The sequence below is a fragment of the Hippocampus bargibanti genome, linkage group LG08 (genome assembly GCF_051943395.1).
Source record: "Hippocampus bargibanti isolate YZ-2025 linkage group LG08, ASM5194339v1, whole genome shotgun sequence".
In the NCBI taxonomy this organism is placed as follows: domain Eukaryota; kingdom Metazoa; phylum Chordata; class Actinopteri; order Syngnathiformes; family Syngnathidae; genus Hippocampus; species Hippocampus bargibanti.
The window spans coordinates 10,543,270-10,560,142 of record NC_142741.1 but is presented as its reverse complement, the minus strand read 5'-3'; the positions used below and the strand labels follow the sequence as shown (position 1 = coordinate 10,560,142).

General features: G+C 42.1%; 1 protein-coding gene and 1 long non-coding RNA gene across 4 annotated transcripts in view; one reads left to right on the top strand and one right to left on the bottom strand.

Moving 5' to 3' along the window:
* Positions 1-1,244: 1,244 nt before the first annotated feature.
* The window catches only part of inhbb (inhibin subunit beta B), a 103,282-nt gene continuing 87,653 nt past the window's right edge, over positions 1,245-16,873 (top strand). Inside the window, exon 1 of one of the 3 annotated variants that reach the window (XM_089001915.1) lies at positions 1,245-2,538. In XM_089001915.1, coding sequence (XP_088858041.1) covers positions 2,145-2,538 — 394 coding nt within the window. In that variant the 5' untranslated portion in view covers positions 1,245-2,144. The remainder of the gene's footprint in view (positions 2,539-16,873) is intronic. The other 2 variants (XM_089001916.1, XM_089001917.1) reach the window with 2 other exon arrangements.
* LOC148894541 (uncharacterized) overlaps positions 8,946-16,873 on the bottom strand; it is a 34,397-nt gene continuing 26,469 nt past the window's right edge. Inside the window, exons 2-4 of the long non-coding RNA XR_016115691.1 lie at positions 14,140-14,260; positions 13,849-14,019; positions 8,946-13,279 (exon numbers count right to left, since the gene is read on the bottom strand). This is a non-coding gene — a long non-coding RNA (uncharacterized LOC148894541). The remainder of the gene's footprint in view (positions 13,280-13,848; positions 14,020-14,139; positions 14,261-16,873) is intronic.

The window sequence follows — 16,873 nt, the reverse complement described above, 5'->3', positions numbered from 1 at the left end:
ATTCTCACCGCGGGAGGGCTGAGTGTCGTTCCCCCACTCAGGTCTCACCTGGATCACCTGCCCGAATAATTTCACCTTCACCACCGAACGACAGACTGCGTAGTTGTCGTGGCAGGCTGGTCAAGTCCCCTGCAACATTTTCGCCTTGACCTTCCTTCTTGGTGTTCTGGTGGGGGTGCTGTGTGGCAGGCACTAGGACCAGGCATCTCACCCAGCAGGTGCACGGGGGGGGGGGGGGGGGGGTGCATGTTACATATACTTCACTGCATTTGCTGTTTGAGTTAGATCTACTTGTTAGCAGTTGGAATAAAGATATACTTGAGTCGATCATGTGTTCTCCTTCCTCAACTGCTACACTGTATTACTTTTATTTCGTCATCGGAAAAAAAAAACTCTTTAAGGTGTTAGTGCATGATTGAAAAGTAAATGTTCAGAATCAGAATCATCTTTATTGCCAAGTATGTGGAACACACAAGGAATTTGTTTCCGGATTGACCATATTAATCTGTTAAAATATTGTTTTTATTATTTTAAAACTTTGTGATTGGAGAATCAACCAAGTCTTATTACATTTAACATTACTGTGGTTCTGGTGTTCTTTGGCATACAAACTTGGTCTCCAAAAACGTGCGTGTTGTCTCCTGTTGCGCCATTTGTCCTAATTTATTTAGCAAAAACAGAAAAAGAGGAAGGGCGGCCCGGTAGTCGAGTGGTTAGCACACCGGCTTCACAGTGCAGAGGTTGCCGGTTCGCGTCCCGGTCCGGCCTCCCTGCGTGCAGTTTGCATGTTCTCCCCGGACCCGCGTGGGTTTTCTCTGGGTCCTCCGGTTTCCTCCCACACTCCAAGAACATGCATGGCAGGCAGATTGACCACTCCAAATTGTCCCTAGGTGTGAGTGTGAGAGTGACTGTTGTATGTCTTTGTGTGCCCTGCGATTGGCTGGCAACCAATTCAGGGTGTCCCCCGCCTCGTGCCCGAAGACAGCTGAGATAGGCTCCAGCAACCCCCGCGACCCTAATAGGAATAAGCGGTACGGAAAATGAGATGTGAGATGAGAAAAAGAGGAAACCGAAATTTGAAGATTGAAACAGATGACGTAAATTTGAGTATTTTACCCCGTGAAGAATTACAAATATGATGATCCTTCACATTATTTGATGAAATTTGTGACGATTGCGCGTGAGCAGTAGATGGCAGTGCGTATCTAGTAATCAGCAACAAGAGGCGCAACTCGCGTCCCAAAAATGTTTGTGTCACATACATTCGTACGCTGTGCAATTTTTTAAACAATCATCAAAAACACTAAAGATACTCTTCATGCCATATGAAACGTATTTAATGTGGTTAGGAAGTGCTTTATTTGGAATGATGTGGTTTTATTTTAAAGCGCTACAAATTAATCACATGACGAGGTGCCTTTTGAACCCTTACACTGAGTGTCACGGAGTTGGTTTAATAAGGCAACCCTTTTGGAGGCGGGGGGTTGCCCTATGAATAGGCAAACTATGCTATGGGCGATCACAATAAAAGCCTGTCAACTAAATCGGAGTAGTCGTCGCCCTGAAACATTTAGTCGACTAATCCCTTGCGTTTAGTTGGTGGAAATCCCCACGTAGGTCCCACTCCTCGAAAAAAAGAAGAAAAAGAAACAAAGAAAGAAAATCAACTTTGAAATTTCGGACTACTTGTGATTGCAAAGGGGAACGGGGTCTCGGGCAGGAGCATCTCGCAGGACAAAAACGAGCTGACGACGCGCAATCTGGGAACCTACCGAACCACTTTCCCTCCTTAGCGGTGCTGCTGGAGAAGATGATTTCGTCCGAATGAATGAAAAGGAGCGGACAACACACAACTGGACATGTAGAGAGGTTTTACTTATATTTTGGGGAGATAAATTTAACTCTACCTTTCTTTTACCTGCGAAAAAAGTCAAGACTCACTGTTGTTCACACGCTGAATGCTTACTTGTTGAGTGCAGTTAATAACCTCATAAATTAAACGGCACTTGGAGGCTTGGAACCTTTTCATTGACTTTTGGACGCAGCGCTCGTGCTCATTCAAGTGTCGCGGATTTTTTTTTATGAATTAACTGCATTGCTACGATTTAGTTGAATTACGTTTCTCTTCTGTGGAGTGGACTTGAATGATTACGTGTGTGAAAATGATTTCAGCCACAGTGTTGGTGTTATATGCTTGCGCTCTCTCGGTGACCTGCAGCTCAGTGTCAGAGACATCGAGCTTACCCGTGGAGTCGTGCGCGTCGTGCGGCTTCAGGGCACCGGATCAGTCCGAACGAGTGAACCTCGATTTCCTGGAGGCGGTCAAGAGACACATACTGAACAGGTTGCAGATGAGGGAGCGACCTAATATCACCCATCCCATCCCAAAAGCTGCGATGGTGACGGCGCTAAGGAGGCTGCACGCTGGCAAAGTGCGAGAAGATGGTCGAGTGGAGATCCCCAGTTTTGACGGACAGACGTCCTTCAACAACGAAGTTCACACGGAGACCTCGGAGATTATCAGCTTCGCAGAACGTGGTAGGATTCTAATTCACTATTCATTACGACACATGGAAGAACTTTGTAAATCTTCTAGCAGAAATTGGCAGCGCATGAAATCCATCCATTTGTATTTAAATACACAAGCGCCAGGCTGTGAGAAAAAAAAGGTTTACATTTTAGTTTCAATGAAAACCGTCACGGTATGTATGTATGTATGTATGTATGTATGTATGTGTGTGTGTGTGTGTGTGTGTGTGTGTGTGTGTGTGTGTGTGTGTGTGTGTGTGTGTGTGCGTGCGTGCGTGCGTGCGTGCGTGCGTGTGTGTGTGTATGTATGTATGTATGTATGTATGTATGTATGTATGTATGTATGTATGTATGTATGTATGTATGTATGTATGTATGTCCATTCCATCCATCTGTCAATCTATCCACACATCTACCCATCCACCAATCCACCCGTCTTTCATATCTTATACTGTCTCTGTCTGTCTGTCTGTCTGTCTGTCTGGCTGTCTCTCTGTCTGTCTGTCTGTCTGTCTGTCTGTCTGTCTGTCTGTCTGTCTGTCTGTATCTCTATCCATTATATCCATCTGTCCATCTATCCACCCATCCACACATCTACCCATGCATCAATCCACCCGTCTTTCATGTCTTATACAATCAGATTTGTTGTACATACCCTGGTAGGTGTTAAATGTTTACCATTCTTTTAACGTGTGTATACTACAATGTTATGCAGGGGGGAAAAACACAAACTTATTTATTAAAGGTAAAATGTTATTGTAACTAGAACAAAACATCTATGTGCCTTTTCTTATTGATCCATTCATTAAAATTCACCCGAATGAGGGACTGTCATGTAATGGAAGTGATCTGAGCATCCGTATGACAAGGGAACAAAAGCCAGGGAATTATTTTCAGAGCTCTATGTATTCCTTCTGACTGTGACATGTCAATGATGAGGGTAGAAAACTGCGAAAACAACTGGAATTGCGCAGAATAAAGCATGTGACATTTGCGTCCTTGTAAGCAGAAGGGGTGAGTCTGAGTGGAGGGATGCCGTGGTAATGCTGGGTGCGATATTGTGTGTTTGCCCCTAATGCAGTGTTATAAAGCATGTTTTTGCCATTTTAAATGTCCACAGGGCTCCTTTGCTTCTTCTTCTATTTCTGTTTTTTTTTTCTATTAAGGTCTATTATTCCTCACACCTTTGAACTTTTGTGCAGTATTGTACGACAGAACTGCCTTGGATCCCTGCTCCCTGGTCCCCGTTTGCCTCTTGGCCAGCTGGCTCAAGACACACAGATCAAATACTGCCAGCTGGGGCAGTGTTCAGAGGCAAGATCTCTCGAAAGGCAGGCAAACTTCCATGAGGGAGGCTCAGTTGTTGTTTTTCCAGTCTCAGACAAGGCAGGTTGAGATGTGAAGTATGGTGATCTGCAACAGGAACAATGACGGTGATGTCTATGATATTGTATTGTTTTGTCATGCAATGGTGTTGGATTTCTCTTCAGCCTCTCCTCTCGTTCAAATTACGTCTGGGTAAGGGAAAATCGCTCTCATTTTTTATGTAGCATGTGGGTAAGATGTGCTCAATTTGTGTTTGAAGATAATGACAGGAATTTTCACAAATTCCTCAACTAAGTAAATGTTTGCGACACTGAATATGTCAGTTCCCTCAGAACACAAACTTTCTGTCATTGTGTAAATGGCATCAAATCCCTTTGTCAATGATGTAAATATGTGCTTTCAGTACACAGTCTATTCTGGAGGCGACCCGTCACCACAGTCAAGCCGTAAGGGAAGTGGCTCATGATTATTAAAACCCTACAGACATCACTTTTCTTCACGTATTTGGAATACAGTGCATGTAGTCCTCCTACACTTGAATGGCAGCCTTGAGCAACCATCACTGACAAGCATTATGTACCATACATATACATAAACGGCTGAGTGAGTATGTCGACGCTGCAGCCGTATCCGATTGGATTGGATTGGATGTACCTTTATTCATCTCACAGTGGAGGAATTTACATTTCACAGCAGCAAAGTTATGAAAGGAAGAGGAAAGGAAAGAAAGAAGTAGAAAAACAAAATACAGGAGCTGCTGGAAAGGCAGCCACTCTCGGGGGGGCGCCATCTTGAAGTCAAAAGTACAAAAAAAAACCTAAATAACAAATAATATGACAACACAAAGACACAGACAGTCATTCATTCTTCGGCAATTGCTGTACCCTCTTAATGACATGAAATAGTTCTAGATGAAAGAGGATATGATCAAAGCATCCTTTTCAGCGGTGGATCAGGGACGTCATGGTGGAATGTGCACATCTGCTACAAGCTAAATGTTAAAAGCAAATATGCAGCTGTAGCATCCATTGACGAAAAGAGATTGTCTCACATCTCCTGTTCCACGTAAATCTGCTTCAATTACAAGCCGTGACAGTTCAACATACGCATCAGCGCTCTGCGCAGACACTCCTTTCCTCTTATTGCGAGCTTCTTAAGCCATGCATCCATCGAACCGTAGATTCATTCATTCATTCATTCATTCATCTTCTGGACCGCTTCATCGTCACAAAGGTCACGCTGGGTGCTGAATTTTTTGCCAGCCAATTCCAGGGCACACAAAGAGACAAACAATCATATCCACTCACACTCAGACAATTTCGAGTGTTCAATCAGCCTGCCATATTTTTGGAATGTGAGAGGAAACCGGAGGACCCGGAGAAAACCCGCGCAGAACATACAAACTCCACACAGGCAGGCCGGAGCAGGATTTGAACTCACGACCTCCGCACTGTGAAGTCGGCGCACACACGACTCAACCAGCGCCCTGTTCATCATGACAAACTAAAGTGCTGAAATAAACATCAATCACTTCTGGTTGTCTGCAGAGGGCACATCAATTATGCCTCATGCGTGGGGTTGAGTTTAGTTTGCTTTTGCTAAATTGCTCATGTGTTCAGTCCTAAGATTACTTGTGGCACTCGCCAGTGGCTGATTTGCATTGATGTGGGAGCCTAAATTTGAGCTGCTTCGGTGGTAAGCAAATTACTTACACATTACTTACAATTTGTTGACGTACGATATCATCAGAAGGGGGAAGACAGCACTGCGTAGCACAAAGGAAACATACAAAAACAAACAAAAAAAAGTCAAATTTAAATAATGGACACGATCTTTAGGAAAAGTGTACATGCATTGCTGTAGGAATCACACCAATGTGATTCCTACAGCAATGCATGTCACCATATGCAAAGCAATCATAGTATCCACATACAGTAAAGTCTCGTTATATCGATATTCAAGGGAGTCCGAAAGAATATCGATATAACCGGGACTATCGATATATCCGACCCTGTTTGCATGTAATTTTCTCCGTGCGTGCATTGAAATAGTATCGATATAACCGGGACTATCGATATATCCGATATCGATATAACGAGACTTTACTGTACTATGATTTTTGAGCCACATGTCATCACAGCAATTATCTAAACTTATTTACACAACAATTATCCGAATTTACTTAGCTGGTTGTTATTGACGATTGCTTGATCTTCACACACTGACAGTTTTTACCATTCTGAGAAAAATATTTACTTGGGATGTCTAAAAATATACTTGAACGTGACAACTTTGAGGATGACGACCATTTTACACACAGACTAATGAATGAACTAATAATAATACATTTCATTTACAAGCGCCTTTCAAAGCACCCAAGCACTCTTGGGTCATGGTGGAATGTGCATGTCTACTACAAGCTAAATGTTGAAAGCAAACACAATATTGTAGCATCCATTGACGAAAAGAGATTGTCTCACATCTCCTGTCCCACCTAAATCCGCTCCAAATTCAAAGCCCTGACAGTTCCACATATGCTGACGCTCCTTTCTTCTCATCACGGGCCCCTCAAGCCATGCACCCATCCAGCCGCAGACTGTCCAACAGCACCGGCCTTTCCGCTGAACAAAGCGGAGCTGTGAAAAAGCTGTCCATTACAGTCGCAAAAAAGCACAATCTTCCCAGAGCTGTCCAGTGATGACAGTCAAATGGCACCGACATCTTCCCATTCAAAAACAGTACTGGCATATTTGTGCTGCCAAAAAGGCGCAACCGCTCAGCGCAGTCACCTCCTTGATGAATGTTGTGGCCAAAAATGCTGAAAACAATCCATATCTATTCCACATGACGCGCAACAACACAAAGTGACAAAAGAAAACACAAAAACAAGACAAGAACTACAAAGAAAAATCAAGGCTCATGAGAGCACTTGTTGACGGCTGCCTCCTCGGGCGCCATCTCGGGCGCCATTCTGGATTTTTTTCATATTGTCATGTTATTTGTTATTTTGTTTTTTAGTTCTTTTAATCTTCAAGAGATCTTGTCGCGAGACTGGTTGTCTTTACAGCAGCTCCTGTATTTTGTTTTTGTACTTCTTTTCCTTCTTCCTTTCATCACTTATCCCCAGTGTGAGACTAAAATTTTATCTAATCTAATGTAATCGAATCAGTGAGAGAATTACGGCAGGTGATTCACGACAAAGGGCGCCAAGGCAGTCAGTTCGCATGTCTACCTCATAGTGTAGAGATGCATGGTTCGATTCCAGCTCGAGCCTCCCTATGTGGAGTTTGCGGCATTCTGCGTGTGTTTCCTTTGGGTACTCCGGTTTCCTTCCTCATTTCAAAAACATGCATGGGAGATTGATTTAACACTCTAAAATGTCCACTTGTAAGTATAAGCGGCTTAGAAAATGGAAGGATGGATGAATGAATGGATGAATGGATGGGTGGTTTCACGACAATGACACTGAAGTATCAGGTGGGCAGGTTAACATCTGGACAAACATTCTTTCATATGGGTGGTGTCTCTCATGGCGCTCCTGGACTTGTCCTGGATATTTTGTATATGTTTTAGACTATGACTGGTCATTGTATACCTTATGATGGGATACATAAATAACATAAAACATAAAGTTAAATGTGTGTCTAATTGACTCCAATAATAGCGGTGCACTCACAATTTCGATAACAGTCAAAGGTTTATGCATTTCAAATTTGGCTTAGCCATCCTCAGCATATCTCGCTGCCTCACCCTATACTGACTTCAGAGTGATGAGGACTCATGCCTGAACAATGGCAGCAATATGCGTGCTGCACACGCCTCGGCTCATGTTTAAAACTACATCGCCATGGCCACACCTGCGTCTTTTTGCGACGTGCCGTCGTGTCTAGAGGCATTGAGTAATGAGCTGCCTCTCTGCCAGCTTACCTGCTTCCATGGCCCCTCCCTCACCTGCGCCACTGAGAGGCTTGTGGCACAGGTAAAGACAAGCTTGAAGCAGCCTATTATTCACACGAGGCCACCCAGGTGTCCTAACTGCCGATCTTTACGAGCAACATCACTCTGCTGGGTCAGCCAAGACGTGTCGAGGCCAGTTGAAAACGGTCTGAAATAATGGATGAAAAGAAACATCCTCAAAGGGACCATTAGTAGTGCAAGGGTTATTTGCTTTGTACGCAGAAATGTGCTATCAACATTGAAATAACACAATAGAATATATACAGAGGCTACATAGTTCTAGAAAATCATGTTGCGGACCCACGTAAGGCATTTACATTCAAAATATGTAAATCATTGGTTCATTATTATTATTATTATTATTATTATTATTATTATTATTATTATTATTGATGAGAAGGTTTCTTCAGCCGTCATTTGTACTTTTTTTGAAGGTGTCGGACGTTTCGCCTCCTATCCAAGAGGCTTCGTCAGCGAACTAAAGACTTTAGTTCGCTGACGAAGCCTCTTGGATAGGGGGCGAAACGTCCAACACCTTCAAAAAAAAGTACAGATGGTGGCTGAAGAAAGCTTCTTATTGATGGACCACTCCTGTACGACTGAAAGCTTACACAGACGTATTATTATTATTATTATTATTATTATTATTATTATTATTATTATTATTATTATTATTATTATTATTATTATTGATGAGAAGGTTTCTTCAGCCGTCATCTGTACTTTTTTGAAGGTGTCGGACGTTTCACCTTCGAAATAAGTAGGTAATTTGTGTTGCCAAAGGACTCTTTGTAGTTTTTCAGAAACTCCTGCAATGTAAGTTACTGCTACTCCTCTCCTTCTTGTATCTTGAGAATTTTTGGTTTCAGTCCCTATACTTTCTTTTTGGCATTTGTTAAATGACCACTGAGGGTACCCACAGTTAGTGAGTGCTCTCCTGATATGTTTTGACTCCTTTTCTCTCCCTTCAATGCTTGTTGGTATTAATTTAGCCCTATGATGGAAAGTTCTGATAACTCCTAGTTTGTGTTGTAAAGGGTGGTTAGAATCAAAAAGTAAGTATTGGTCAGTGTGCGTAGCCTTCCTAAAGACTTCTGTTTTTAGCGCTCTGTCCTCTTTTATAATTACTTTACAATACAAGACGGCTAGTTGGTTCTCTTTAATGTCCTCACGAGTAAATTTAATGTTGATGTCTACCGAGTTGAGGTAATCTGTGAAGGAACACAAAATTCCTACTTATTTCAAACCGATAAACACGTTAAGGCAAAAATTAGTGCATCCAAAAGATAGGCTGCCAAATGAAAAACAAAGTATTGTAGTTTATTCGATACATTGCAAGAATGAAAATTGTAAAGAGCAGCACATTGGGGAGACTCAACAAATTCTTAAAAAAAATACTTTATCAACATCGCAGGGATAATACTAGTGGGCCTCAATCGGCAGTACATTTGCACCTAAAAGCTAGCAACCACTCATTTGATGACAATGAGGTTAAAATCTTAGCGAAAGAACATAGATGGTTTGAAAGGGGAGTAAAAGAAGTGATTCTCATAAAACAACGAAATCCTTCATTAAACCAGTCTGGTGGGGTGAGGTTCAATTTGGATCGTTCATACAATAGCCTGCTTAGGCAACACAGGTTAGGCAATATTCGTAATGCTGATGAGGTGATACCGGAGGGAGTGGGGCAAACAGGCCAGTCATTAGTCAGGAATGTAGGAACAATCAGTGGGGCCACAGGGAGTGGTCCATTGCTCCCCCCAACCTCAGAGTAGGGACCTATCATAGCTGTGTCCGGCGCCGCCATGTCTGGACATTAGGGATATATAAATAGGGCCGATACGACCAGTCAGACTTTAGTTCGCTGACAAAGCCTCTTGGATAGGAGGCGAAACGTCCGACACCTTCAAAAAGTACAGATGACGGCTGAAGAAACCTTCTCATCGATGGACCAATCCTGTACGACTGAGAGCGTACACAGACGTATTGATGGCCAAAAATATTGGGAGGCCTGATGTGTAATGCATTACCTTGAATGGCGGTGGTTGTGTACATGGATGGATGGAAATGTGCATTTACAGTGGTTGTGCTTGAACTGGTACAGAGAAGGTCAGAAGGAATTGCATTGTGTCTTTGTAGATCTGGAGAAAGCGTACGACAGGGTGCCCAGAGAAGAGCTGTGGTATTGCATGAGGAAGTCTGGAGTGACAGAAAAGTATGTCAAAGCGGTGCAAGACATGTATCATGACTGTAAGACAGTTGTGAGGTGTGCTGTCGGTGTGACTGAGGAATTCAAGTTGGAGGTGGGACTCCACCATGGGTCTTCTCTGAGCCCCTTCCTGTTTGCTATGGTGATGGACAGCCTGACAGACAATGTTAGACATGAATCTCCTTGGACCATGATGTTTGCAGATGACATTGTGATCTGTAGCGAGAACGGAAAGGAGGGGGCGGAGAAACTAGAGATGTGGAGATATGCCCTGGAAAGGAGAGGAATGAAGATCGGTCGCAGCAAGACGGAATATATGTGTGTGAATGAGAGGGATCCAAGTGCAAGAGTGATGCTACAGGGAGAAGAGATAAAGAAGGTGGAGGATTTTAAGTACTTGGGGTCAACTGTCCAGAGCAATGGAAAGTGTGGAAAAGAGGTGAAGAAGCGTGTCCAGGCAGGCTGGAGCGGCTGGAGAAAAATGTCAGGTGTGATGTGTGATAGAAGGGTTTCAGCTAGGATGAAAGGACACATGTATAAAACAGTGGTGAGACCAGCCATGACGTTTGGACTGGAGACATTGCCACTGAAGAAAAGACAGGAAGCAGAGCTGGAGATTTTGAGGTTTTCTTTGGGAGTGACCAGGTTGGATAGGATCAGGAATGAGTACATTAGAGGCTCATATTAGAGGCTTTGGAGACAAAGTCAGAGAGGCCAGACTGAGATGGTTTGGACATGTCCAGAGGAGAGAGAATGACTATATCGGGAGAAGGATGCTGAGCCTTGAACTGCTAGGCAGGAGACCGAGAGGAAGACCCAAGAGGAGGTTTATGGATGTGGTCAAGGAGGACATGAAGGTAGCTGGTGTGAGAGAAGAGGATGCACAAAACCGAGATGGATGGAAGACATTGATTCGCTGTGGCGACCCCTGAAGGGAAAAGCCGAAAGGAAAAGAAGAAGAAGTGCTTGAACTGGTCTGAACAAGTCCGTGTGTGAATGTAAAGATGTGCATTACAGGAAGAATAGGCGTGAGGCACCTTTAAGAGGGGACCATCTTTGGTGGCCGCATGTTGATACTGACAAACACTACTCGGTCTGCAAACAAAGTAATTTAGCCACTTTTAGGGCACTGCTCTGCTTGAGAACTTGTGCCAAGTTTCCTGAAATTGAAACTTTTCAAAATACCTTTGGGTAAATTGGAAGACATAATTGAGCTCTCATTGGCAGTCTTATTTTTCTCTCTCCAATAAGCCCATCGTCACCTTTAGACTTGTGAAATTGCTTCTTTGTACCCTTTTAGAAAGTGTCTAGTGTCGTGTAAATGGCTTTTATGCCAATCACCCTCCCTCCCATCTTGCATTTTGCTGGAAACCCACGTGTTACAATGCTGGGCTGTTGCATGGCTGTGTCCCAGTGCCTCACAGGGAGCTTTGTGCTGTCATTCTTAAGGTACTTCCACTGGAGTGAGAAATGAATGGGTGGAGTTCAGTGGGGTGCTAATAGTGAACTCAATGAACCCCCCATGTTCGCGATCCTAACACCTTTTCACTTACATCCGCACTCTTATTTTTTTTATTTGTTATTTTTTTTGCTTTCTTTCACTGCTCAGATCTCTTCAAACTCTTACACTTTGGTCTGTCATTTACAAATTGGAGTCTCACTTAGCCCACTGAGAAGGGTTCTTACTAAAAGTGTACATCCGCTCAAAAGCCGAGAATGTGGTGTAGCTAAAAATTGGAAAGGAATAATGGAAGGCAATCTTACCATGATTAATATATGTCAAATCAAGTGTGGACATTGATGATTCTTATATATCACACTCGAAAAAACCTTTAATGGTCAATGCAAAGCACAACGCAACTGTAAATGAGACACGCTGCCTAAAGGACAACTGACACCGCCGCAAGTTGCGTCCATAATTCGTAAAATCATCAAATGACTTCTACTGACTACAAAGATTCCACCACATATAGCTATATTTTACGTTTTAAAACTCGCACTGAATATTCATGAAGTCTTGTTTTCGAGTTGATGACGATGAGTGACATCGCTGAGGGTATGCCCCTGACCGAGAAAGCGACACACAGAGCATTTTGGGTACTTTGTTTCTCCTGAAAACACCATGTTGATCGCGAAATTAGAAGGAGAACTACATAAATAAGACAATGGTGAATCGTTGTGTGGCAGCCAATTGCGGTAACATGCATGAAGAAGGTGTAAGTTTACACAAATTCCCAGGGGACAAACCAGCCATTTCCAATGGACCACAGCAGTATAGCGCCAGCCGAGGAGCCCCCCGGAGTGCGTGAATTACCCGCTTGGATAACCGCTGTCATTCTCTCAGCCTGACAATGGGTAGAAAGTTGCTTCCAGAGGTGAAAGAAAGCAATTGGCGTAATAGTGGAGCAAACCTCCAGCTGCTGGAACGAGGAGCTAACCGGACGTATCGATAGATAACCGCTGTCATTCATACGTAAATTTGTAACTCTTCATCTAGAAAGTTTAAACGTTTTGCATGCACAACAATTAAACAATCTGCATTAATGTTGACATCTTGTAGCTTATTATTTGTTATTCATGTCCTTATATGCCACATATCACTGAAGTCTATGCTATATTGCTTATTCACGGAGCTTCATATGTCGTGTCCTTCACCAGTTTCGTCACATTGCTTACACGGCTCGAATTGATACAGAATTACTTCTTTAATTAATCGATCGCAAACACTTATGCCTTCCTCTTCAGAACTATTTCAATTATATTCATAACTGGATGAGAAACAAGAAAGTATCTTTTTTCCGAATCTGAACTCTCTGAAGCCATAGTTTTGATTCTGGAGCTAGGCAGCTTGTGAAGGAGTATCCTGATGAGACGTCACGAACTGGGGGCAGGACTATCTGAATCTCTCCAGTTTTGAGCTCATTTGTGGAAGTTTTGGACAACTTTAAGTCATTTTTATTGGTGTTTTGCGTTTGACTAAAAATATCTGCCTGAAAGTTTTGGGTATTTTAGATGCTATAAAACGTTTTTCTGATGTCAGTTAGGAAACAAAAAAACGGTGTCGGTTGTCCTTTAATGTTGCAGTATATGATGAGAGACCAAAGTTGAGGTACATATCAGGGATGAGGACAGGAAAGACCATTGCTTGGTCGCCATGGCAGCAGCACAACAAGCCCCCAAAATGCAGCAAGCTGTGGTGACTGCAATTGGTTCGATGTGGAAGTCGTGAAGAAATTTCTCTGCCGTGAAAGTTGATGCCTAAAAAAGAAAAAAAGACTGCATGTCACTACCGCTGGTGGGAGCAAGAGCACAGCATGGCTTTACATATGGACACTGCATCTGGTGGTCCTCTCTGCTGATGGACAAAGATCTAAGAGCACAGTTTCAGGGACCAGTCAGTTATCATGAGCCAGGATATATTCGCGGTCATGGAATGCTCAACTTTTCCATCTACCATGTAGCATGTTACCGAAACATCACCAACCTCATATGGTACACAAAGAGAAAAATCTGTCGCTCGTCTTTGACTCTTGTTAGAGACATCCTTTAAATCAAGTCAAGTCACATTTATAGTTCTCAATTACTAACAGTTTCAAAGGGATTCACATGCTGATAGTGGATAAGTATTCACAACATCTTCTGGCCTTGATACCCAAGAGGGCAAGGAAAAACTCAAAAAACTCTATCCGGGGAAAAATGTGAAACTTTGAGAATAGAAGACTTCAACTTCCATGGTACAACGGATGTGAGGTGGGCAACATTTGAAGCAATAGTGTATGATACTGTATAAAATCCATTAACAAGATGAAAACCCTGCATGGAGACACCTTTGGATAGTTTACCCCCCTCTGCACCCTGTCCAGTTGGTCAATAAAGACATCGTTGTAGCAGCTCCTCCTGAGTGGTGGACATAGGTCTTGTCCAGCTCATTTATTTATCACTTTATCCTCATTAGGGTCGTGAGTGGTGATACAGCGTATCTCAGCTGTCTGCAGGGCCTGGGCAGGGGACGACACCATGAACCGATTGCCAGCCAATCATGTCATGAACAAAGAGTTTGGGTTGAATAAGTCGAGTGTCACCTAGTCAAGGAGATAGGAAGGTGAAAAGCCATATACCATTTTATCCGTAGCAAAACCTTGATATTGCACCTCCAAGCCAATGCCAGTTGCTGTAATGTGATCGAACTTCCTCATCCTTGTCACGAGTCAAGCTGAAGCATTTTGTAAGAACCGCAATCTGTGAACAATGGACAAAGGAAAACCAGAGAATAATAATTATGTAACATATAAAACCAATTAATTATGATTTATTTGTCACCACGATATGAAATGGGACATCTTAGCAATATTGCGAAAGTTAAAAAAAGACGCGGATCTAGTTCTATTCTTATTTTGCATTCGAAAAGCATTAAATCAAATACAGTGATACCTTGGCTTACGAACTTAATTGGTTCCAGACAGAGTGTGTAAGGCGAAAAGTGTGTGTCCCAAAAATGTATTTCCCATAAAAAAACCATTAAAATGAGAATAATCCCTTCCCATGTCCCCATAAAACATAATTTTCTACTTTCTATTTTTTTACTATACAAAACGTACCTTATTTTATGTATAATAAATGTATTATGGTATTATAATTTAAAAAATAAACTGTACTGTATAATAAAGTCATTTTATTTACCTTTGTGATGGTCATTGATGGCTTAATGGAATGGAGTGGCCGGTTTCCTCAGCATTAAACACTTGATGAGGAACGTAACCTTCTTCTTTCATCATCTTGAGGAATTATACCTTGGAGGTGCTTTCTCTGTGATAATTTTATCTAGTTCCTCATCAATTGTGTTCTGTTTAGCTGGGTTGATAGTTTTTTTGCATAAAGTGTACAGATGGCTTGTCCGAGTTGTTTCTGGAGCCTGATTGATGGGATATTTTCACATTGCAGTCAACACTCTGCTTTTGAACTATCAAAGTTGAAACACTCTCACTGTCGTCTGCCTGTCTCTATAATGTTTAAACCACCACCACCCCCCCCCCCACTGACCAATCACGTGGCTTTAACCAAAGACTGGGGGCGGGGAATAGAGGACAAAAAACAGTCGGCTGCCATTTTGTTTTTGGAAGAACGAGCTCGTTCGCGAGCGACAGATCAATCACTCATTGAGACAGCTCCGTGTGTATCCCAAAATAAGTTTGTATGCCAAGTTAAAATTTTCATAATTGTAACGTTTGTAAGCCAAGGGGTTCGTAAACCAAGGTATCACTGTATAACTCTTGAGATTTCTCTACTGAATCACTTTGCGTGATAAGATATTTTTTGGAGTTGAGAATAATGTATTTGAAGTGGGGCAATGCAATACATCCAATACATCCTAATTCATATAGCGCTTTCACAACAGCTGCAGCTGTAAAAAAGCGCTTCACATAATAGTCAACAAAAGCAAAATAATAAACACAACATAAACATAAAAACATGGACAGTTGTGCAATCTTAACGACTTTCTCCATGCACTCTATGATGTTTGACAAACAAGACAAACACTATTTTTAGTGCAGATGGTAATCAGGTCCAATAACCAGGTTATGAATGAAATTAATGAATTACATTATTTCATTACAGCTAGGCACACCCCAAGATCACAGGAACTGCATCGGTTAGTGGTTTGTCATGGTATATAAATAGTGTATTTTATTTATTGCATTCTATTTTGTGATTGCATTTTATTTATTATAGTACCTGTGCTTGTCTGTGACTGTAGAGTGTCCTTGAGAGCTTTGAAAGGCACTGAAAATATAATGTATTATTATTATTATTATTATTATTATTATTATTATTATTATTATTATTATTATATTATATAGTGGGGTATCCTCAGCACAACAGTGAAAAGAAATGTTATATTTACATATGATGTCACAAAGCCGACACAAATGCTTAACGATTGAGGACCAACTACCGATCCCTGTGTGACTCCATACGTAACATTACAAAACTCAAAAGTCATATTACCATAAATTATATAGTGAGTGTTTCTGAGAGTGAAGAACGAAACCGGGAAAGAGGGCCTGAAATACCAACAAACGTACTGAGGCATTTTAGTAGTATGTTGTGATTGACGGTGTCATAGGCAGCACTAAGATGGAGTAATAATAATATTGAATAGGTGTCAAAGGCAATTACAGAGGGAAGATCGTTTGTCCCTTTTAAGGGCCATTTTAGGAGAGTGGTGGGATCAAAATCTTGACTGAAACGGTTCATATCAGTTGTCAGTTGCGATACAGTTATTAAGATGTTGTGCAATGACTTTTCAAGACTTTTCAAGACCACAATCATTTTAAACATTCGTTAAGAAATTCACTAAAATGAGATTTGGTCGCTTAAGATGGGGTCGAATACCAGCACTCTTAAACACTGCTGGTCTAGTGCCAGAGGATCGTGGTGAATTAGAAGAAGCAATTGCTCTCTCGAGCTTGCCCTTTTTTGTTGTTTTCGTGTTGTCTTTGTGTTTTCTTTTGTCACTTTGTGTTGTTGTACGTCATGTGGATCCGGATGTGAATTGTTTTTCAGCATTTTTGGCCATGACATTCATCAAGAAGGAGACTGTACTGAGAGGTTGTCCCTTTTCGGCAGAACGAATATGCCAGCACTATTTTATATTGGGAGGAATGTCAGTGCCATTTGACTGTCATCACTGGACACATCTGGAGCGATTGTGTTTTGTTTGCCCATGTAATGGGCTACATCTTCACAGCCCCGCTTTGTTCAGCGGAAGGTTTGGTGCTTTTGGAGAGTCTGTGGCTGGATGGATGCATGACTTGCGGTGCCTGCGATAAGAAGAAAGGAGAGTCAGTGCCG